Source organism: Phacochoerus africanus, chromosome 6 (genome assembly GCF_016906955.1).
Source record: "Phacochoerus africanus isolate WHEZ1 chromosome 6, ROS_Pafr_v1, whole genome shotgun sequence".
Classification (NCBI taxonomy): domain Eukaryota; kingdom Metazoa; phylum Chordata; class Mammalia; order Artiodactyla; family Suidae; genus Phacochoerus; species Phacochoerus africanus.
This window is the reverse complement of record NC_062549.1, coordinates 80,817,967-80,842,103: the sequence shown is the minus strand read 5'-3', so window position 1 is coordinate 80,842,103 and position 24,137 is coordinate 80,817,967. Positions and strand designations below refer to the sequence as shown.

The following is a 24,137-nucleotide window of genomic DNA, read 5'->3' as shown; positions in this document are numbered from 1 at the left end:
AGGTAGTTTATCTGGCATTGCCGGAGACAGCCGGGAAGGGAGCCGGGCCTTGAGGCAGGGAAGGGGGGGATTTGTGCCCAGAGCTCAATGCGCTGATTGGTTGGTCAGCTGCAGGCCGGGGAAGAACCCGGATGTGCCTGGGCCGTCGTGTTGGCAGTCGGGGCTCTGAAGTCTAGGTGCTCAAGGTGTGCAGGCGGCCCAGGCGGATGGCGCAGGGTTGGGCCGGCTTCTCTGAGGAGGAGCTGAGGCGATTAAAGCAGACTAAAGGTAACGGGACGGGTCTGCAGATGTTTAGGTCTTGGGTCTGTTAAGGGGAAGGGGCGGGGCTGCGGTTTTTGAGGGGGAAAGTGGAGGGGGACATGGTTCTGGGTGTTATGGAAAGACAGAATTGAGGGGGATTTAGAGGTGGAAGTACTTGAAGTCACAGCTGGAGAAGCAGGGCACTGGGATCAGTTTTTTAAAAAGAGAGTTCAGGAATTTGTTTCAGAGATTTAACTTTTTCCTGTGAAAAGAATGGGACTTGGGAGAGGAAATGCAATAGGAAGATTGCTGCATAGATCAATAGTTGGAGGTTTGGGGTCAGGATAAAGGAAGGACGGGCACCTAGCATATTAGAATTTTGATAAATTTATAGAAGCAGGCAACGATTGGGAAAAAGGGAACACAGAGGTCTGAATAAATGCAAAAAGTAAGTGCTTTTCGTAGTACATTTGGAATCTTGCATTCACTTCTGCTTGCCAGATGATTTTTTCCAACTCTTAAGAGTCACCAAACCAAAACGGCCTTTGAGATGTTAGATGTGCCATATATATATAAATATAAATATATGAAATGACTTGGGCATAAGCTAAAATTTTGTGCTTCCTTTTTCAGCTTTATAGCTTAATAGCTGAATGGACTTGTACTATTTTGTTATCTTTTAATGAAGAAATTTGATGATACTTAATGAGATACTCTTGATAATATAAACTGTGTTTTGTGATTGAAATTTCATAAAGTTCTGTATGGTGATCCTGGTAGTGGACACCACTTAGTGCACCTCCCATCTGTGATCTTACACCACTCTTTGTATCATACCTTATATACTCTGGGAGAAAATTAAGCAAGCCCCGCCTTTTCTTAGAGTTTGTTGGAATGTTGGATGTTGCTCAGGTAAGCTTGTACATTTTTAGCATGGTTGTGAAAATAGTCTAGGGCTGATCAGTGGAAAAGGAAGTACATTTATAATGTAAGGCCAGTGTAGATCATATAGATTGAGGACATTTTGACTGGTCCAGAGGCCTTTAAAAACTATATCATAAAAGTTAAACCACTGTGTGTAATTGACTGTCATTCCCATTTTCAGATGTACAGAGTACTAATACCCTTGTTTCTGGTCTGACCCAGAGTTACAGATATCAGCTCCTGCATTAGCGATGCTGATATGAACAAGGCATCATCCCTGCTTTCAAAGAGCTTATAGTCTAGTAAAGAGACAAATTATGATATAATGTGATAGTGGGTATTGTGCAAGGGCTTGCTACAGAGTTATCAGGAACTTTACTGTGCTGGTGTTTGGGTGGAGTTTGGCAAAATTTCACAGAGATTATGTGTTAGCAGAGGTGAGTTTGCCAGGAGTAAGAAGACCTAATGAAAAAGTCTAAATTAAACATTGGATTCATTATGTGGAAGTATATTCTTAAGTATCTCTGCAATTTGGGATGAAGACAGACTGGAAGGACCTTAACCTCAAGACTTATCCTTTCAGTGAGATGATAGAGTATAGACACCAACTCACTAGTCTTTGACCACCTTAGGAACAGAGAAGACATCCCAGCATCTTTGTATGCTTAAAGCCAGTCACAGTGATTGGTGTATAGTAGATCTTCCAGCTCTGCCTTTAAATCTTTGTGTCTTAGATTTCTCATTTGTAAAACTAACAGAGCTGAATCTTCAAGTTTTTCAGGCTCTTTTCAGCTGTTTTCCAGCCTTAAAAATACAGTTAAATAATCTATGAAGATATGGTTGGTTGCCAGCAAAAACAAGGATGACATTACTCTAGAAAAACCCATATGGCATTTGGGAAGGTCAAAAATATTCTTAATACTTTTGTTTATATTGTTTATGATATTAAAAGCTGGAAACCATCCAAATGTTCATTGGCAAGGGAGTGAATAAGTAAATTGTGGTATAATCCAGTGAACAGCTAATACAGCTAATGAGAATATATGTACCATAGCCACATGTAATAACTTAATCTATGACATATTTCATAATGAAAAAACTGGAAATAAACAGTGCTGTCAGTTTCTAGTTAAATAATCATGAATTTGTTATCTTGTGTGTGTGTGTGTGTGTGTGTGTGTGTCTTTTGTCTTTTTAGGGCTGCACCTGCAGCATATGGAGGTTCCCAGGCTAGGGGTCTAATTGGAGCTGTAGCTGCTGGCCTATACCACAGCCACAGCAATGCCAGATCCAAGCTGCATCTGTGACATACACCACAGCTCACGGCAACGCCGGATCCTTCACCCCTGAGCAAGGCCAGGGATCAAACCCGCAACCTTGTGGTTCCTAGTCGGATTTGTCTCCGCTGCGGCCACAACGGGAGTTCCAATGACTTTATTCTTGATACTAGTTCTTTGCCAGTTATATTATCAATATCTTCTCACAGTGCATAACTTATCTTTTATCTCTCGATGAAGAAAGTATTTAATTTTAATGTGGGAAAATTTATCAGTCCTTTTATAGTCAACATTTTCTGTGTCTTAAGAAATTAGTACTGTACTGTAAGCTCTAAAAGATACTAATCCCTATTTTCAATTGAAGGTTTTTAAAAATTTTTTTATTATAAGCTATAACAGATTCAAAACATTGCATAAAGAATTGTGTTTCTGATGAGTTTTAGTGTTGATTTGACATTTAAGTCTTTAATCCATGTGGAGAATGTTTTGTTTGTTTTCATGTGGTAGGACAGTTAGAGCTGATTTCATCTTTTCTATGTAGATAACTATTTTCCTCTAGGTCCGTTGAACTATTCTACCTTTTGCTGTTGATTTGCTCTGCCTCTTCCATTGTATATCAGTGCTTCAAATATGAATGGGCTTGTTTCTGGGTTCTTTATTTTAGTGTAGGTCATTTTATCTATTCTTGCACCAATACTATACTGTTTTAAAACTTTATAATATTCCTAGCAGTCTAGTTTCCTTGTTCTTTTTCTTTGGAAATTTCCTTGCTATTCTTGAACTTTTACCCTTTCATATAATTTTTTAAAATCTTTTACCAAATTTCATGGAAAACCCAGTTGAAATTTTAAATTTTCTAAATTTTTTAAATATTTTGCTTTTTATGGCCACATCTGTGGTATATGGAAGTTCCTGGGCTGGGGTCGAATTAGAGCTGCAGCTGCTGGCCTACACCACAGCCACAGCAACACCAGATCTGAGCCGCATCTGCAGCCTATACCACACCTCATGGCAACACCGGATCCTTAACCCACTGAGCATGGGCAGCGATCAAACTTTCATCCTCATGGACACTGTGTTGGGTTCTTAACCCTCTGAGCTGCAGTGGGAACTCCCCAGTTGGAATTTTTTTTGGAATTGCATTGAGTCTTTAGATCAATTTGGGGAGATTTCACATCTTCACATAATGAAACACTACCACTGTATATGTCTTCATTTATTTAAGTTTAATATCTTTTAATAAAAATTTGGAATTTTATTAGACAATATTAATCTCCTGTAGAGGTTCTGAATACCCTCTTCCTAGATTTGTTCCTAGACACTTGATCATTTTTAATTATGTTTTCCAATTGCTGCTGATATGAAGAATACAGATAAGCTGAAAGAAAAATCAACAAAAGACCTGAATAGATATATCTTAGAAAAGGTAATATGAAGAGATGCTTATCACCAATGAAAAGACAGCTGCAAACTATTTGATTGACAAATATCAGAAAGTCTGACAATATTATGTATTGAAGAAAAAATGCATCCACAGGATCTGATACATTGCTAGAGGGAATGCACTTTGGAAAGCAATTTGACATTTCTCCTAAAGTTATACTTTATGACCCAACAGTTCTTAGGTGGTATTCAAGGCAAATTCTTATACAAGAGGTGACACAACAGCAGTATTCACAAGCAAAAATCTGGATCCAGCTTAAATGTCCATCAGTGGAAGATCAGTAGGCTTTTTTTTATTAATACAATAGAACATTATACATCTTTAATAATGATTGGCTACAGGAACATGAACAACATGGATGAATATTGGCAATATCATATTAAGTTAGAAAAGATTACATATAGCATGACACCCTTAAACAACAAATTAAAATTTAAAATAAATATTTGTAGGGAGTTCCTGTTGTGGCTCAGCGGAAACGAATCCAGCTAGGACCATGAGGTTGCAGGTTTGATTCCTGGCCTTGCTCAGTGGGTTAAGGATCCGGCATTGCTGTGAGCTCTGGTGTAGGTTGCAGACGTGGCTCGGATCTGGCATTGCTATGGCTGTGGCGTAGGCCAGCAGCTGAGGTCCGATAAGACCCCTAGCCTGGGACTGTCCATATGCCGTGGGTGTGGTCTTAAAAAGCAAAATAAATAAATAAAATAAATATTTGTAGATGCAGCACAAATAACTAAAAAGGAAGGGAATGATCAACATGATTCAAATGATGGTTTTGGGTGGAGAAAGCAGGGCTTAAATAAAGGATATAGCACAAAGATCACAAACTTAGCCTGTAGGCTTAATTTAACCCAAAAATGTGTTCGTCTTTTCATTTTTTCCCCTTTTTGGATTATCTCATCTTTGCATTTCTTTTTAAATTAATGGGGTGATAATCATTATTGCCATTTGCCAAATACTTCTTATTCTCCTTCTTCCTGTATATTTTCATTGCCCTTGTTCTGGGGTCAGACCTAGGGCTAGTTCAGCATTGAATTGTGAGCAATTGTGTTATGTCACTACTGGGTCAAGCAATTAATTGCTGAACCAAGACATTCCTGCACTCTCTTCTTACCTGTTAGCAGTACTAAATGATTGTGCAGTCAGCCTGGAGCCTTATGTGGCTGATGAGTAGAAAGCCCATGTTGGCCTTCATTGGCACATGGCATTAAGGAGAAATAAATCTTTGGTGTTTAAAACCACAAAGATTCCGGAGTTCTTTGCCCTCACGGCATAATCTAGATTTCTTAACTGACACAATTCCCTATATTTTATGTAAAAATATGAATTTTTCTATTGAAATATTTCTGAAAATACCTAAATTTTTAAATGACAGCTGCTACTTTTAATGGGCAGAAGTGGCTATGGATTGCCCCCTTTAAACTATACTTGTGCTCCCAGCTTACTACAATCTCCTGGATAGTTGCAGCCCCCAATGTAAATATGTAAGAGTATGTTACATTTTTATCTCCAGTTCTTTTTTCTAAAGACTTAATTTTTTAGAGTAGTTTTAGGTTCATGGCAAAATTGAGAGGAAGATACGGAGATTTCCCATATGCTCCCTGCCCCCATTATCCCAGCTAACCCCCCCATTATCAGCATCTTCCACCAGAATGACACATTCATTATAACTGAAGAACCTGCATTATCATCCAAGTCTAGAATTTATATTAAGGTTCACTCTTGGTGTTGCATATTCAGTGGGTTTGGACAAATGTGTAATGTCATGTATTCATCATTATAGTGTACAGAGTATTTTTGCTCCCCTGAACATCCTCTTTTCTCTGTCTATTCATCCCTTCTTCTCTCTCCTCAGCACTTACCAATATGGAGACAGTTTCCATTTTTGTCTCCATTTTGCTTTTTCCAGAATGTCATATAGTTGGAATCATACAATATGTAGTCTTCAGACTGTTTTCTTTCACTTGGTAGGATGCAGTTAAGGTTCCTCTGCTCTACATGTCTTGATGACCTATTTCTTTTATTTTTAGCATTGAGTAATATCCCATTGTAATATACTGCAATTTATCTGTTTACCTGCTAGAGAACATCTTGATTGCTTCTAGGTATTGGCAGCTATGAATAAAGCTTCTGTAAAACTCCATGTTCAGGTTTTTGCATGGACGTAAATCCTCATCTCCTTTGAGTAAATACTAAAGAGTGTAATTGCTGAATCACATGCCAAGAGTTAGTTTTATAAGAAACCACCAAACTGTCTTCCAAAGTGGATGTGCCAATTTGCATTCCCACCAACAACAAATGAGTTCTGGTTGCCCCACATTCTCACCAGCATTTGGTGTTGTCAGTGTTATAGATATTTGGCCATTCTAATAGTTGTGTAGTGGTATCTTATTTTAATTTGCGTTTCCCTGATGCAAATGATTTGGAATCTTTTCATATGCATGTTTGTTGTATGTATGTCTTCTTTGGTGACAAGGTATCTGTTAAGGTCTTTGAACCACTATTGAATCAGATTTTTTTCTTGTTGTGTTTTAAGAATTCTTTGTATGTTTTAGATAACAGTCCTTTTTCAGGTGTGTTTGTTGCAGATGTTTTCTTCCAATCTGTAACTTGTCTTTGCATCCCCTTGGCATTGTCTTCCACAGAGCAGAAATCTAATTTTAATGAAGTTCATGTATTGGTGATCTCTTTCATGAATATTGCCTTTGGTGTTGTATCTAAAAGTCATTGCTGTACCTGAGGTCATCTAGATTTTCTCCTGTGTTGTCTTTTAGGAGTTTTATATTTTTAGGTTTCGCATTTAGGTCTGTGATCCACATTTTAAGGTAATTTTTTGGAAAGGCATAAGGTCTGTGTCTAGATTTATTTTTTTTGCATGAGAATGCCCAGTTGTTTCAGCACCATTTATTGAAAAGAATATTTTTGTTCCATTGTATAGACTTTGCTGCCTTATCAAAGATCAGTTGACTGTGTAATGTGGGCCTATTTCTGGGCTCTTTATTCTGTTGATCTATTTGTCTATTCTTTTGCTAATACCCATTGTCTTAATCACTGTAGCTTTGTAGTAAGTATGGAAGTCAAATAGTGCCAGTCGACCTTTGTTCTTCAGTATTGTGTTGGCTATTTTGAGTTTTTTGACACTGTTTAAATTTGAGAATTAGTCTGTCAATATCCACAAAATAACTCCCTGGGATTTTTATTGGGTTTGCAGTGAATCTATAGATGAAATTAGAATGAACCAACATCTTGACAGTACTTAGTCTTCTTATCCATGAACATGGAATATTTCTCCATTTATTTAGTTCCCTGATTTCATTCATCAGTCTTGGACTTTTCCTCATAGATCTTATTCATATTTTTTTAGACTTATACCTAGGTATTATTTTTTTAGTGTTAATGTAAGTGTTATTGTATTTTTTATATCAGATTCTACTTGTTAATTACTGGTACATAGGAAAGTGATTGACTTTTGCATATTAATCTTGTATCCTGCAACCTTGCTATAATGACATTAATTCCAGGAGGGTTTTGTTTTTTGTTTTTTGTTTTTTTTGGTCACATTTTAAATTTTTAAGTGGCCTGACTTGTTGTTTGAGAGTTTAAAAATCAGCATTTTTAATCTCATAGTTAGGTTCTGTGAAAACGAAAAATAAAATGGAACCTGCATTACTGACTTTCTGAGGGATGTTAATAATTCAGCTAACAGGTGTAACTGGAAAGTAAGCAGGCTCAGTGATGTTTGCTAATGATGTGAGTAAAGATAAGTAGCCAAGAATAAGTTTATTTTGTGAGATATAGGATGCTACTTTGTGTTCCTGGCTAAAATCAATAATAATAACATTTTACTTTTGATTATATGTCTTCAAAAAAGATATGTATTTCCTTTACATATCTCTTTATTCTTACACCAACTCCATGAGTTTAGTAGAGCAGGTAAATTTTCACCCAGTTTTGATAGATGAGGAAACTGAGGTATAGAATAATTCATTGACTTGCCTAAGGTTATTGAGGTGGAAAAAAACAACACTGAAGCTTTTTGACTCCAAAGCTTTTAACTCTTCTTTGGTAAATTTAAATAATAAGCTTATGTTATTTCAAAGGTCAATACATAGGATTTCAAAGCCCCAAGTTAATTTGTAAGGATTTATCATAGTTTCATTTCCCAGGCATTTTGTCAAGAATATTACTTATGTATCTTATTAAATACGGTATATATGTGAGTCAGGTTCTCCAGGTATCTGACTTACAAGGTTAACACTGGTATGGACAATCCAGAAACTACAATAGAAGTGTTTGTTTATTTATTTAGTTCACAATACTTTTTTAAAAAAATTTTTTCCCGATTGTTTTATTTTCCTCTATTGCTTTGCTCAGGCTTCTTTTAAAATTAGCTTGCATACATTGATTAAAGGCTAACTAGACTTTGTTTGGAAGATCAAAGGGTTAACTAGCATTCCTAAAATTAAGAGACTTTATTCAATTTTACTTTGTATATAGTGTCTACCTGTATATCAAATTACACTAAGATCTATTAAAATTTAAGAAAGGTGAAGCCCATTTGAGAACCTAACCACCATTTTATTTCAGAAGAAGAGACAGAACCGTAAACCCATAAATCAAATTTAAGGCATATCAGAGAATTCATTTGTCTACCTACTTTGGTCTTTTGAAAGATCATGTTGAAACCTTGCTTTGTATCCTAAGGCCTGACTTGCAGGCAAATGGACTTCTTCAAAGATAAATTGAAACTAGGGTAGTTTTTGTTAAATATTACGAGTGTGATTGGAGAACTGTCAAAACTCTGCAGGAAGATGGCTGTTTTCCCCTGGGCTCTTAAGATAGAAGGGAAAGAAACCCTGAAGAATTATTATCGTTAAATGTTATTGCTTTATAGAATTATTTGCCATTTACACAAAGGAATTGTCCTCCGTTATTTTTCTGTATAGATCCATTTGAACCACAGCGGCGCCTCCCTGTGAAGAAAAGTCGACAACAACTTCAGCGAGAAAAAGCCCTTCAAGAACAAAGCCAAAAACTTGGACTTCAAGATAGATCAACCTCATTACCTCCAGAGCAGCTGCTTTCTGCACCAAAACAAAGACTCAATACTCAAAGACCACATTCTTCTCCCCCTGCTGCTCCTACAGTCACCCCTCCTCTTGGTGATAGAAAACCACAGGGTAATGAAAGTCAACCAAGGGAATTAGGACTGGAGAATTGCCATGAAGGTCACAAAAATGCTGAGGTTCTACCTCCAAAACCAGATTGCAAATTGGAAAAAAAGAAAGTGGAATTGTTAGTAAGTCTATATATCCATGAAACTTCTTTCTGTTTTACCTATTTTCCCCCATTGGGCTTTGAAGAAATACAGTTTTAACATTTTCTTTGTTTTGTATTCTAACCTATAAAGGTAATGAATAAACTATTGAAAAATAGCTAACACCTAAATATATTATAAGCAGTCGGTGTGAAGCATTTTATATGTTTTATGTTACTTAGTCTTCACAACAGCCTTGCCATGCACCTTCATTATTTTTACTTTACAGCTATATCCTAGACTCAGAAAAGATAGTCTTCCCAAAGTGAATACACAGCTAATATGTAGCAGAGTTGGGGTTCACATCATGTCTTTCTGGATCCAAAGTCTGTGCCCTTTACACTCACCAGAACCAGTTCTTATATGCATAGTACTTTTCCCCAAATTGAACTCATTCGTTCATTTTCCAGATTGCATCTCCACTGGCCCAGAAAAGGGTACTTGTGAAGAGACATGAAGCGATGGTGAAAGGAAAGAGTATAAGAAATTGAGAGAATTAATTAATTCAACTGCATCATTAGATTTCTTTATTTAAAGTGTTTATATTAGAAACCACCTCCAGAATTTAGTTTAACCATATTCTTGTGGAAATTGCCCTTCTATGATTTGTGAATTCTTATGATCAGAATGTTTATATTAGTTAATGTTTGAATATCTAGTCTTTGTTTCCTCCTGATTTATCACTCATAAAGAAAGAATGGTATTTGTTTTACATTTTGAGTCTTTCTTTTTTGAAGTGTCTTATGTTTTTTCTAACCTCAGATATTTTTCCCATCTCTGCTAATTCAGATTCTGTACTGAATTTAAAGTGTTTCCTGCCTACCAGAGGTTTACAACCAAGAAATCATTTTGACGAGATATAAAGCCACATGAATTTTGAGACCAAAATTAAACAAGTGCATACATTTAATGTCCTTAAGTATAGTTTACCAGCATAGTCCTGAGACAAGTTAGTGGTGGGAGAGTGTTAAATTGAGCTGAAAATTTTAGATTGCATGTCATTAGGAAAGTTATTATGTTTTTAGGTACTTTTGAAAGTTTTCATAGAGGATGTGTAATCTCAGGAACTGTTGTTGAAAAGGATAAAATCTGAGGCTGTAAGAAAGGGAAAGGAAAGCTATATCCTAGCGAATGCTCAGAGATGACACCTCACTTCTTTGAAAGAGGCAAAAAAAATAGGCCGGAGAACAATAGCTAATTAAAGCTGTGAAGAAGGATTTGAAAGCAGGAGATACCTGCATAGTGAATTCCTTGGTGGTGTAGTATGTCACCAAGACCCCTGAAGAGAGAAAATAATGGTTAGAGAAAATGTAGGTGTCGGTGTTGCAGACCATTTGGCATAGGGTGTCGGGTGAGCTGGAACTAAGGTATCTGGTGAAGAAATGCTTGCAGATGTAAAAATGAGAAAGGGTCAATGCCAGCACTAAGGTGGAAACTGTAGAAATTGGGAGAAAAGGATAATTTTGCAATTGGTTACTAGGTCTGGGAATAGAGATTTTTGGTATAATGGTTGTGAGAAGTGACAGTAATAGGAATAAGTGGCTTTGTCATTACCTTGTTAATTTGAGTTGATAGTAAGTTCATGAATATACGGGAAATTTTAACAATTTATTTAGAATTGGATAGATTGGATAGACTGAAAACAGTTCATGTTTTCAGATCTTTGGAGTTTTTCTTTAGCTCAGTATTTAAGCGTTCATAATGTTTCACTCTACTTAAAAATGTTTAAGAGCTAGAAAGAAGTGAGGAAATAGGAAAAAAAAGTATGAAGTAAAGATTGGTTATTGTGCTAAGAGTTTTAGGTGTTGGAGACATTTGCTATAGAAAATTCTAAAAGATGTAACATGACATTAGCTATAGACCAATTTATTTTGCTATTTTGCATATTATACATAATTAGCTTAAACAAGTTTCTTTGTACTCCTAAAAAATGCCACAGTACTCTGGCTTCCAGTTTGTGGGTTCCTAGATTATATACATATAATAGATTTCAAAGAGCCAGTTTTTGTAAGCCTTCTTTACTTCAAATCATAGTCTTTGTTCCCATTAGAACAAAATAATGAGCTGCAGATGGGTTCTTTTTAAGAGGACTTTTGAAAAACAAAAATACATAATCTGGTTGATTAAGTTTTATACTTAGGAACTAAGTCTAGTAAGGTGTGGAATGAGGTTTCAGAAACTCATTTTTATGCTTTTGTTCCCTAGGCAAGAAAAATCTCATTGGGAAGTTCTCCAGCAAGAACAGCGGCTAATGGAAGAGAAAAATAAACGTAAGAAAGCTCTTTTGGCTAAAGCTATTGCAGAAAGGTGAGGCACCTGAACCAGGAGAGGTTGTTTGTAATCAGTTTTGTCCTGTTTTATATTTATTTCCCCATATCTGTTTTAATAAATGACATTTTCTCTACAACCATTGCTTTTAAAACCTACTAAACAAATTATGCTTTACAAATGGTACTGAAATCTCAGTCTTAATTTATGAAGGAGGACTTTCTAAATGTATTTGTAATAAATTTATGAACGCAGGTACAACTAAAACTTAAGGATCGTTATCAGTGTTTTCAGTTTTATCCATCTGTGCATTTGTAAGGGAGCAGTAAATAGCTATCAGTATTAGTAAATTAGTAACAAATGCAGGTTTTAATTTTGATATAGGCCTTAATCAACTGACATGTAGATGAATAAGATTATTCCACATTAGTTACTTATACTCCCACAAGTCTTAATTGTACTTCCTATGGACATTTTTCTTAAATAATTACATGTCCTGTCACCACTGATAGAAAAAGCATGATATAGTTTAACTTTTTATCCATGACTCTGGGTCCATGATGAGCATTGCCCTATGCTGTGTACAATTCACTTTTCTGGAAGGTGAGAGCACTTTGCAGAGTAAGTTTGTCAGCAGTCCCTGTTCCTTTACTGCATTGTACTGGCCTCAGACAGCAACAATCCCACTTGAGCTACATTCCCATTTCCCATCCCTCACCCACTCTTCCCTTTTAGTTTGTAGTTTATAGTGTGCTGTGGTCTTAGGAAACCAAGCTCAGGCAGTAAAGCAATGACTGAGAATATGAGAACTCAATGCAAGCAAGTATTCAGTGGCATTTTCTTTTAGGTCTGCAGAAAAGTTATTACTCATTGGCAAAATTATTACTTATTGAAGCTGGTGTATATGTCAGGGAAAGGGGAAGGAATAAGAATGGAGAGGAAGGGAGATGGGCATAAGAGTAGTTTAGAATTTTATCTGCCAAAAGGGTGTATTTATTTGAAAACAGTGATTCTTTTTTTCTCTTACTGCCACACCTTGATCTTTCATGAAGCATAGGAATAATTCAACTTACTGAACTTATATTTCAAGAAGGAAAACAAAATGACTGTTGAAAAGCATTTTAGTAGTCTTCAATTTGGAAGAGATTGGAAAAGCTGTTTACAAAAAGATTTATGGGCTCAGCATTTGTTCTCCTCTGTGTGCTTTTGATTTAAGACAGAAAGAACTGCTATGGACAGAAATGTAAGGAAACAGTACCTATTTCAGTTGTTAATGAATGGACAGTAAAGTACTTGAAATTAAAAAAAAATCATAGGGTTAACTTTTTTTAACAGCAGAAAACAAGGGTAAACGCATGATGGAGTAGAAATTAGCAGAATAGGAGTTCCCGTCGTGGCGCAGTGGTTAACGAATCCGACTAGGAACCATGAGGTTGCGGGTTCGATCCCTGGCCTTGCTCAGTGGGTTAACGATCCGACGTTGCCATGAGCTGTGGTGTAGGTTGCAGATGTGGCTCGGATCCTGCATTGCTGTGTCTCTGGCGTAGGCCGGCAGCTACAGCTACGATTAGACCCCTGACCTGGGAACCTCCATATGCCATGGGAGCGGCCCAAAGAAATAGCAAAAAAAAAAAAAAAAAAAATTAGCAGAATATAGAGGTTTTATCGGGAATTTTATTCTCCTATAAGAATATGTGTGAAATTTTGAAATGAGTGAAGTCGTGATTAAAGGTTGGCTTTCGTATTTGTTTCCTGTTTCTTAAGTAGATGATGTACTTGAGGGTGATGAGAGGACTGAGAGATGATGAGGCTGCTTTTCAATAAAGGGAAAGAAAGAGTGTTTGGTTTTGAGCCGCAGAAAGAATTTTGAGGACCTGTAGTTTTGCCTAAAGAACAGGAACCAAAGCAATAAGACTTTGAGGAAATGAGTCCTAAGAAAATTAAAACCAAATAGATGTTTTTAGACATACAAAGAAATGGTGTTTAATGGCATCTTTTCTTGCTGTCCACTAAGTATTAGACAAATGAAAATGGCTTAGAGAGAAGAATTTAAGGCTAGAAACTTGGAAAGCTGGGTTGGATGTTCCAAAATAAAGAGAATTCACATACATCCTTTTAGTATTTATTCTTGTCCTTGTAGAATGAATATAGGGAGTTCCCATCGTGGCGCAGTGGTTAACGAATCCGACTAGGAACCATGAGGTTGCAGGTTCGGTCCCTGCCCTTGCTCCGTGGGTTAACGATCCGGTGTTGCCGTGAGCTGTGGTGTAGGTCGCAGACACAGCTTGGATTGCACGTTGCTGTGGCTCTGGTGTAGGCCGGTGGCTACAGCTCCAATTGGACCCCTAGCCTGGGAACCTCCATATGCCGAGGGAGCGGCCCAAAGAAAATAGCAAAAAAAAAAAAAAAAGAAGAAGAAGAAGAAGAATGAATATAGACCTATGAATAAACTATTTATTGGTATTTTTTTACTATTACCTTTTTTATTGTGTATAAAAACAATATATAATAGTATAAAGTTTGGAATAATAAGGGGGAGAAGTACAAATGCAGTTTTAGAAGTATGCCAAAATGCTCCTAGCATTTGTTTCATTTCAATTTTTTTTCTAATTTTTAAAAATTATGCATTATAATCATATATATAGTAGCTTGCTTTTTTTCACTTATATTGTGTGTGGATTCATGATTTTAAAATGTTCTGTTTTTCCACTCATGTTCCTCATTTTCTAGATCTAAAAGAACTCAGGCCGAGACCATTAAACTAAAGAGGATTCAGAAGGAGTTACAGGCTTTGGATGACATGGTGTCGGCTGACATTGGAATCCTCAGAAACAGGATTGATCAGGCTAGCCTTGACTATTCTTATGCTCGGTGAGTTAGGGAAATTGAACTCTGAACAAGGTGTTTGATTTAGTTAATAATGTATTGCTAGCTGCGCCAAGGGGATTTATGTGTATTATCGCTGAGCCTCATAACAACCCTGCCATGCACTGTCTTTATTCCACTTTTATACAGAATCACGTATCTCTTCTTCTTAAAGTCTTATCTCTGCCCTACCTGTGAACCTTGTTCATATCTCTGTTAGAGCATTTCTCGCATTATTTATTTACATTTTAGTCTTTCCTGATAAACTATTAGCTATTTAATGTTTGGGATGACTTTCTCCCAAAACTCTTGACTTTTTTTCTAACACCAAGTCTATGCTTTCTTTAAAAACTTTGATTATCTGAGATGGTCTAGGGATTAACCTAGTTCTCAATTCATTTTTCATCGAAGAAAAAAATCTGGTTTAATTTTTTTAAGCCTTTTTGAGTATTTTAAAGAAAATACCAGTCTATCTTGAAAGTTTTTTCTCTTTTTTATAATTATATCTGTATAAAATGGTTTTCTGGCACGTGCTTTCTTAGTTGCAATGATTGGCATTTTTTTAAAGAGAAAAAAATCATCATGGCATATTCTCAAAACAAACTAACACATGTAAAGAATTACATGAAGTTTGCAAACAGATAAAAGAGCAAAAAATTAAGTCCAATTTCAGGATTTTCAGTCTTTTCAGCTTTGCTTTAATCATCCTGATTTGTCTTTTTTCACAAGGGAATGCTGTGTTAATGACTCAGTTTTGCATCTTCCTCTGTAACACTAGAAATCAATCAGAATGCCTCATTAGTCCAGGGTAAACCACAGCATCAGAATGTTTATATAACAGTTTAATAAAGCGGAAATGCTTGATTGTGGTTTTTAATTCATTATTTATTATTTAAGAAAGAGGTTTGTGGTGTCCTTGTGATTTTTGTAATTGTTGTTTGACCATATGTTATTAGGTCTAATGGGTTGCTTTTATTAATTAACTGTGTAAATTAATGCCATCAGTAGCTTATAACTAGTGGTTCCATTTCTGTTAATAAGATCATTAAAAAGGTAACCAAGATTTTATTAAGATTAAACTAAGCCTAGATTTTTAGCATATTTTATTCTGTGTAATTTGTCAGAGAAACATTTTTATGTCTTTGTAGCTCTTTAAGTAAATAATTCCCTTATTCTGGATATCTCAACAGAAAAACTACTTGATCGTGTTTTAATTCTGTCCTGGAGAAGGTTGGAGAAAGATGCCTTTGTACATTGAACATTATATAAGATATGTCATAGTTTTAGCCTTCAGAAAACAGAAAAGAAGGTGGGATTACTGGTTAAAAGGGAAGACATCCTATAGTATATGACTGTTTTTAGTGACCTTTAATACATTTTTATGTAGTAAAAAGATTTTACATGGTAAATGTTTACCTCTCTTAACAAGCTAAAGATGACAGTTTGTCATGGCAATATTAGTATAGTTGTATGTAAATATCATTATTGTATGTGTGAGTTACTTTTAAAAATGTAAGCTCTTGAGTTAAATCAAAGAGAAGCCATAGATAATTTAGTCTAGAACTAGGGTTGTGTCTTGTTCATATATAAAATTAAGGCAACATTTTCTACATTTACATCTGAGTGGTTATTAAGAAGTTATAGACTGGTGACATGGTAGTATGGTCTAGATTTCTACTAGAATATAATCCCCAGGGCAATCACTTTCTGTGGTTCTGTGGGAGATTTCCTTGATTTTTTTTTTTTAAATAATAATATTGTAGTTCTGTAGTGCCTGATACAGTGCTGGTCCACAAAAGATTCTTGCATACAAATAAGCCAGAATTCACCTTAAAACTGGTTTCTGTAGAGCAGTGTCAGGGTAGACACCTCTGAAGAGACAGCACTTGGAGTGAGTCTGCCTGAGACAGTTGTCATCGCTGCCATTTACAGCTGTGATTACAGTGTTGCCATGTGCTCTGCAGACCAGCTTGTAAAACTGAGTGTGGCTGCGTGTAGAACATTTCTTTAACCCTCAATATACCAGGAAAAACAATGATCACTATTTACCTTCTATGTTTATTAGATACTACCGTACACACACATACACAGATAAACATGAAAACATGTATAATAAATATTTTGTTATTTTATGAATAATTTTAAAAAGTAAGAATAAAAAGGATTGTAGAAAACAACTGTATTAAAAAATTTAATAAGAATGTAAGCATAGTAAGCCTCTTTATATCAAGTAATGTTTGACTCCAAACATTATAAAAAGCTAAAAGAATATGGTTATATCATTTGAACAACACAGGATGGTCCAGGAACTTGTATATGAAATATTATATGATGAATTCTTCCTGTTGAAATTATTACCTCTATGAGAATAACATATTTCCTTTTATCCTCAGAAATATATTTTTCACTCATTGATTCTTGAGTTTGACATAGTTCATCTACAAAATGTTTTTCTGAAGACTCATACTCTGAAATTTCACTTTATATGGTCAGTTGCACTATCTAGAATCTAGCCTATCCTTGCATTTGTATTGATTTGCTAGGACTGTCGTAACAAAAAACTGAAAAACTGGGTGACTTCCAACAACAGAAATTTATTCTCTTACATTTTTGGAAGCCGGAAGGTTGCCGTTCCTCCAGAAAATACAGGGAAGAATATATTCCTGACCTCTTCCAGTTTCTGGTGGCTCTGACATTCTTTGTGGCACACTGCTCAGTTCTGGGCCCCCATAATCTCATCGCTTCCTCCTATTTTGTCTCAAAACTTCTGCCTCTTTTGTAAAAGGATACATGTAATTGCATTTAGGGCCCAGCTGGATAATCCAGAATAAACTCTTCTTGGAATCTTTAATTTAGTCACATCTTTTGCCATTTAAGGTGATATTCAGAGATTCTTGGGATTAGATTCTTTTGATTTGTCATATAATGGCAAAATATCTTCATCTTTCAATTTTCTTTGCCATTATGGGTAGAAAATGAAAAATAATTCTCATATTTGTTCAGTGAGAGCTAAAGAACAGATTACAAATATGGTTTTTCCAGTCTTCTTTTATAATTTATTAAAAGGTAATGTAATGCTTTGGCCACCCAGTGAAGAAACTGAGTGATGATTTATTTCATTATTGCATCATCCTTTTAGGTCATTCCATCATTCTCTGTATTCATATTAATTTTTTAGCATAAATAATAATTGATGAGTAACGAGGGAATAATTCCTAGGGCGATGAAATGACAAAATATTTCAAGATATAGAAAAAATGGAGCTCCCATCATGGCACAGTGGAAACAAATCTGACTAGGAACCATGAGGTTGCAGGTTCCATCCCTGGCCTCACTCAGTGGGTTGAGGATCTGACGTTGCCGTGAGCTGTGGTGTAGGTCACAGACGCAGCTTGGATCTGATGTTGCTGTGGCTGTGGTGTAGGCTGGCAGCTTGTAACTCCAATTTGACCCCTAGCTTGGGAACCTCCATTTGCCGTGGGTGCAGCCCTAAAAAGCAAAAAAATAAAAAATAGTATTTCAACAATCCCATAACGTAGCTGAGATTCACAAAAGGGCCCAGTGAACCCATATAGTAATTGCAAAATATAATTGGTTTTAGTCTATTTTTCAAACTATAAGCGAATTTTCTCTTTGTTTACTGGAAAACTTCTAAGAAAGAATAAAAATAACATGTTGATCTTTACAGAACTGCTCAGAAAAGAAACTGAAAAACTAGAAGTATTTCAGTGGAAACCGATGACATGCCAAGGGTTAATAATAGAATTTTTAAAAATTTTTGGGAATACTGAAACTGAGAGACAGTTTCTAGAATCCTTTATATAGCATTCTCATTAAATCATTCAACATTCCATTAAAATAATTCTATAATTACATTTCCAGTTCAATTCATCTTACTGTGTTATGTATAATGCAATTCATCATACTGTTATGTATAATGCTTATTATTTTGTTCCAAAATGTATCATCATACTCTGATTTGATATTATTCACCTGACCCCCAATTCATAGCACAGTATGTAAAACTAATCATTATTTTGAACATAAATCACTGTATAAAAATATATATGTATGTTTCTGGCCAGAAAGACTTTAAATAAACAAAATGCAGAATCTTCAGTGATTTACCCAGGGTGAAAGATCAGTGGAAACCTAGGGATCTATTTGCAAATTTTAATTTCAATTCAGCATTCATGAGCCCAGACAGTAAATCTTTACTAACTGACTTTGGCTGAGAGAGACCACAGACTTGCAGAGAAGGGAGGTTTGAGTTGGGGGAAGGGGCAAGATATATGTACCTATGGAGAATGTTGTCAGCACTCTTAAGCTTGATGGGAGAACATGCATAAACAGGATATGCTATAAAGTATGGAAATAAGGAATCCAGATATTTAACACAACTCCTTTAGAACAGTTCTTTTAACGAAGGGGAAATTTTCAACATTTAGTTCTCTTTCTTGACATTAAAAAAAAAAATGAAATATGAGAAGTGAATGTTATATAAATGAGTTTTCAGATGTAAACAGTAGGTTCTTAAATTGTACATAATTTTAATTTTAGATACATGTTTAGTGATTGCTAAAAAGGCCTTTTTATTCTGGTGCTCTGAAGGGTGAACTCTGTTTCTTGAATGCCTACCAGGCACTGGGCTAGACACTGGGCCCTATTTATTCTATTTAATGCTTAATTCTCCCATGAGGTATTATCACTATCTTTTTACAGGTAAACTATGACTTAGTTCAAGAAGCTACCTATGGTCACACTGGAATTTTCAGTCACTGCATAACTCTTCTCCAGCCTCTTCCATAGGAACTGGCTGTATTTTGTGTTCATGATGCTGACCATGGGGGGTACACCTGATTAGAACAAGGGTAGAAACTGCAGAACATTTAATCCACAGGCTAAACTGGGGTGCATGACATGGCTTAGCACTAAAGTTCTGTTTAAATTGGTATGAGTCAAGCCAAGCCAAACCAGGCCTTCCCTCTGGGATTTTGGAATTGAAACGCAGAGATTGAGTGGAGTGAATTTGATATAGACCTACAGCTGGTGGCCATATTGAGCTGTAAATATGATAGGAAAGCCTAAATGAGAGAAACTGTGGTTTCTGAGCATTGAAGAGAATAGCCTTTGATTCTGATGACAAGCCTGTGAGATTGCCTCTTATATCCTACAATAAAACCCACTGTTTACCTGAGTTAATAATACAACTGAGTATCTGTTCATTACGACCAAAAAAACCTTCACCAGAACAGGTACACACATCATAAATGGCAAAGGCAGGTTTTGAATCCTGGGTTCTCTAAAAGCAAAGCCTTTTATTTTGTTACTGTGTTTCCTTCCAAGACAGAGAATCTTGCATGAAGAGATATACTTGTTCTTTTTTTGCTATAACCCTAGTACTAGAAATTACATACTACATTGAGTTGGTACAGGCAATCATGACAGGTAAGACAGCATAACTTCACAACTGTTGGTAGTAACTAAATAGAATCAGCCTCTTTTCTGGGCAAAAAGAAAAGCAACACATTATATGGGAAAGGCAAAAAACAAACAAAAAACAAACAAAAAAGATCACACAGTGACTTCCCTAATAGAATTACCCTCCTTCAAATAAGACTGGCATTACCTCTCTATGGATTTTCTATACATGTAAATATAACAGACTTTTCTTAAGTCTGTTGTTGCAGAGTGGAGAGGGTAAGAACAGCTTAACCCAGGTATTCTCAAGTGGGGGCAGTTTTGCCCCTTAGAAGAGAGACATTTGATAGTGTCTGACAACTAATGAGAAAAAGCCAGTGATATTCTGCATATCCCACAATGTACAGGACAGCTCCCCACAACAAAGAATTATATGGCCAAGTTGTTAGTGCTGCCCAGGTTGAGAAACCCTCCCTAAACCTTGCCTGAAGTTTTCTGTTCTACTTGATGTTTCCCTCTTGCTCTCTCACTCTATCATTCTGCTGGCTGTGCTTTGTCCCATTTATATTCATCTCCCAACCACTGTTCATGTGCTTCTCCACCAAAATTTGTCTTTCTTTTCTAATGTATTAATCAAGAGGTACAGACTTCCTACTTTCTCCATCTCTTATTGTTTTGCCTCATAAATTTAACCAGTTGTGTGCTGGAGTTGGTTTGTACTGTCCCCCTCTGGAGCTAGCACAGCACTTAATCAACCCTCTCAGCCTGCTTTCATTCAAGCACAGCCTTAGAAAGAGAAAATGAGTACAAAAGAATGTTGTTAGATTAGGAGAATCTAAATGTGCATATTGTAGAAATTTCAGCAGCAGTAGCCTGCTTTGTTTAACATGTAGACAAGTGTTCCTAAGTATCAATAGCCATATTTTCATCATATGTATTTTTTCCCCGATTTTGGAGTTTAATTATTGTTTCTTGGCCCTCTAATGGACCAGTCTTTGTACCTGTCCCTGCAGGAAGCGGTTTGACAGGGCTGAAGCAGAGTATGTGACAGCAAAGCTAGATCTACAGCGTAAGACAGAGCTTAAAGAACAACTCACTGAACACCTTTGTACGATCATACAGCAAAACGAGCTCCGAAAAGCCAAAAAGCTGGAGGAGTTGATGCATCAACTGGATGTGCAAGCTGATGAGGAGACTTTGGAGCTTGAGGTGAAGGTAGAAAGACTGCTGCGTGAACAAGAAGCAGAAGCAGGGAAACAAGTGGTTCATTTAGAGAGGCCATTTCAGCCTTCTGGGGAGTGTGTGACATTGGGGTTTGCTATAGAGAACAAAAAGCATCAAGAACAGACTGCTTCCCCAGAGGTAGATAAACAGTATGAAAACTCCAGTAGCATTGCCCTTAATCCAGACCAGGCGAATCAAGAAGTTGAAACTACTGGAAGAGACATTTCAGCTGCTCTGACCACATGAAATGCCAGTGATTGTTCTTTATAGCTAATAGGGTATTCAGTGAAGTAAACTTCCTCTTGTAGATTATGCCATGACCTCTGATAAATGCCTCTTTAAAAACAGAATTAATTTTTGAATCCATAATGGGTTTTAGTATAACATATTTGTCCATTCTAAAATCTCAGATTATGATAGTTTTTTATACATAATTCACCTTGATTTTGGTCCACTTCCTTCACTGTACCCATATTACTGGTAAATACAAGTAATTTAAAAGGATGAAAGAAAAACTACATGGTTAATAGTGTTATTTGACCAGGTAAATACGGAAAGGTAAAGTGAAAAATGATAGTACCTAGTTGAACTCACTTAACTTCTTCTGGGAGAAATGTTGAGAAGGAGAGTCCTATTTTATGTCGTCAGTAAAGAGACAGAAATTAACATGTGAAAAGAGAGAATGAGAAACAGCCAACAAAAGTAATAGGTTATCTCTTTGGCTCTTACAGGAGTTATAAAACACAGTTTAGAAACTGAACTTTACAAAAAGAACCAGACAGCTTAAGCTAGCATCACTTCTGTTTTCAATTTGCCTTTTAAATGAGTTTTGGCTCATTGATATGCTTGCATACACACACACAGACATATGTATAAATATACCATTATTTACATATATATATATAATATTACTATTAATATATTGTCTCTTTTTTAAGAGTCAGTATATTGATTAAATTTAGGCAGTGAAAACACTTCCACAGTGAGGTTGAAAATAATATAGAAAAATCTTATTGCTACTGTTGATTATCTTAAAAAGTTGACATTTTCTTTCTAAAGTGTTATGTAAATATGTGTTCTATATGTTGGTTATAAATTATCCTGTCATGGAACATTTAAATTGTTAAAATGATGGTTTTCTTATTACTTCATAGTTTGTTAGTTACCATCACTAATACTTGACCACTACATTGTGCTATATGTGAATGTGTAAATAAATATTGTAGGTTGTCACAAAAATCTATGAATATCACATGGAACTATTATAAAAGAATTTAAGGACAAATTTAATACTGTGTCCATAATAATTTCTGAAAAAGTTGGGGATATCCTATTTTTAGATGAGTTTGTTTGAGGGTATTGTCTTCTAGTAATGTAGATGAGCTTTGTATTTTTATATTATGTAACTTGAATTCATAGCTTTCCATTACTGACTTCTTTAAACAGAGGCATTTATATAGAGCTGTGTTTTTTTATTTATGAATTAATACATGAAAACTGAATGTTTCATTGTCCAGTACACTCTTATTTTTCTAAGGAATAAATGAGTCTGATGCATTTATAAAGTGGCTTTTGTTTACCTTTTTAAAAAGTTTCAAACAGTTTAGTGTGTATTCTTAAACACTGTATGGCAGTTTTGCATCCTGTTATCTCCATGGGGTAGATAGACTTAACTCCCTTGTATGAGCCTCTGTTAGGGAAAACCCATCAATAAATGAAGTTCTATAGTATTGACTAAATACAGGTAAGTACAATTTAATTCTCAGTCTATATTTTAAGTACTTATAAGGAGAAATGAGAATCATGAAATAAATGAATTGGATGGGACCTCACATATTATTTGAATTGATCATCTCATTTCACAATTGAAAAATTTGTGAGCCAGCAATTTTACTTATGGCATGTTGGTCGACTGACTCATTTTACACTTAAAGTACAAGTAAAGTTGTGGTTCTAAACTCTTGATCTCTTACATATATCAGGCCATGAAATTCACTGCATCCCACCACTTGAAAATTTTGCCGTATAACCCATTGAGGGTTTGTGTTTGTACATGTAAAATCCTTTCAAATATGTGTATAAAAGGTCCACTGAAACCATTATTGTGAAAAACTAACCTCGCTTGGCTTTCCAGGGTGGTATCCAAGTGCTCAGGTGATGATATAAGTGACAAAGTTTTATTGCATCAGTTTTGTACAAGGCAGCTGTCTCCCATGTGTGAGAGGAACAGAGCAAATGAATGAGAATGGGGGCTCATTGGTATGAGGACCATATGCACTGGCTTTTCCAGGACAGCCCTGATATCTTTTAAAATCATAAATTATATTCAAAAGACTTGAGATATATGGATTCACAAATCCACAGTAATTGTTAGTTTCTCGGAACCAAGTTACATTGGTTCAGAATCACTGCCGTGAGTTTATTGGGGCACTTTATAGAACTGTTCCTCTCTGATATTAAACTTATCTTGCCTTCACTTCTCAAATAGAGCATAATGTTATCGGGGCTCTTAACAAAGTAGCTAGTTTAGGAGTTAGCTACTTTGTGTTATCTCACTTATTCTATTTAAAAGATAGTGCTTACCACATTGTGGTTATTGTCACTCATTATCATAAACATACTTTGAAGCATAAACTCGAATTCCTAAATTTGATTTCTTATACTTTGAGCCCCTATTTCTTTCTTTAAATTAGAGTCATTTTTATAGGTTGCAGAGGAGCAACATTTCCTAAAACATGGTTCTCATTGCATTTAAAATAGTTTTTTCCTCAAGTTTTTCACTTTTGCATAATTCTGGATTATAGCAATTGTGGGTGGTAAATCTTTGTGCTCACAGAGAGCACAGCTGGTTTCTAAGTTAGATGATAAAAATCTCTGATTGGAATTCCTATAGAACATATTTCATTGCTGGATTGACATTTGAATTATAGAGTAAAAATTCATCCATAAACTTCTCTCATTCTTTGTTTGGTTTTAGCAACGTAGTACTCTCAAGGAGCTTTATCAAAGTATTCAGCAACTTCCTTTTCCAGGGCACTGGCACAAAACAAACTCAAGTTATTCTGACCCAGGCCATTCCCAGTGACCTTTATAAATGATGTTTGGGGTTTTGTATTTCTAAGGAGCTAAGTCAGCATTTTAAAAGGCCCTGATAGAT

The 24,137-nt window shown here is 35.7% G+C and overlaps 1 protein-coding gene across 2 annotated transcripts; it reads left to right on the top strand.

Moving 5' to 3' along the window:
* Positions 1–105: 105 nt before the first annotated feature.
* On the top strand, positions 106–22,537 carry GORAB (golgin, RAB6 interacting). 2 transcript variants are annotated; one of them, XM_047783961.1, is made up of 5 exons: positions 106–267; positions 8,832–9,180; positions 11,408–11,509; positions 14,201–14,341; positions 20,749–22,536. In XM_047783961.1, exons 1-5 carry the CDS (start codon positions 207–209, stop codon positions 21,224–21,226), a joined length of 1,131 nt encoding a protein of 376 aa, XP_047639917.1. In that variant the 5' UTR covers positions 106–206; the 3' UTR covers positions 21,227–22,536. The 2 variants fall into 2 exon arrangements, with proteins under 2 accessions (XP_047639917.1, XP_047639916.1); XM_047783960.1 differs by having other exon boundaries at positions 166–267; positions 20,770–22,537.
* Positions 22,538–24,137: the final 1,600 nt, after the last annotated feature.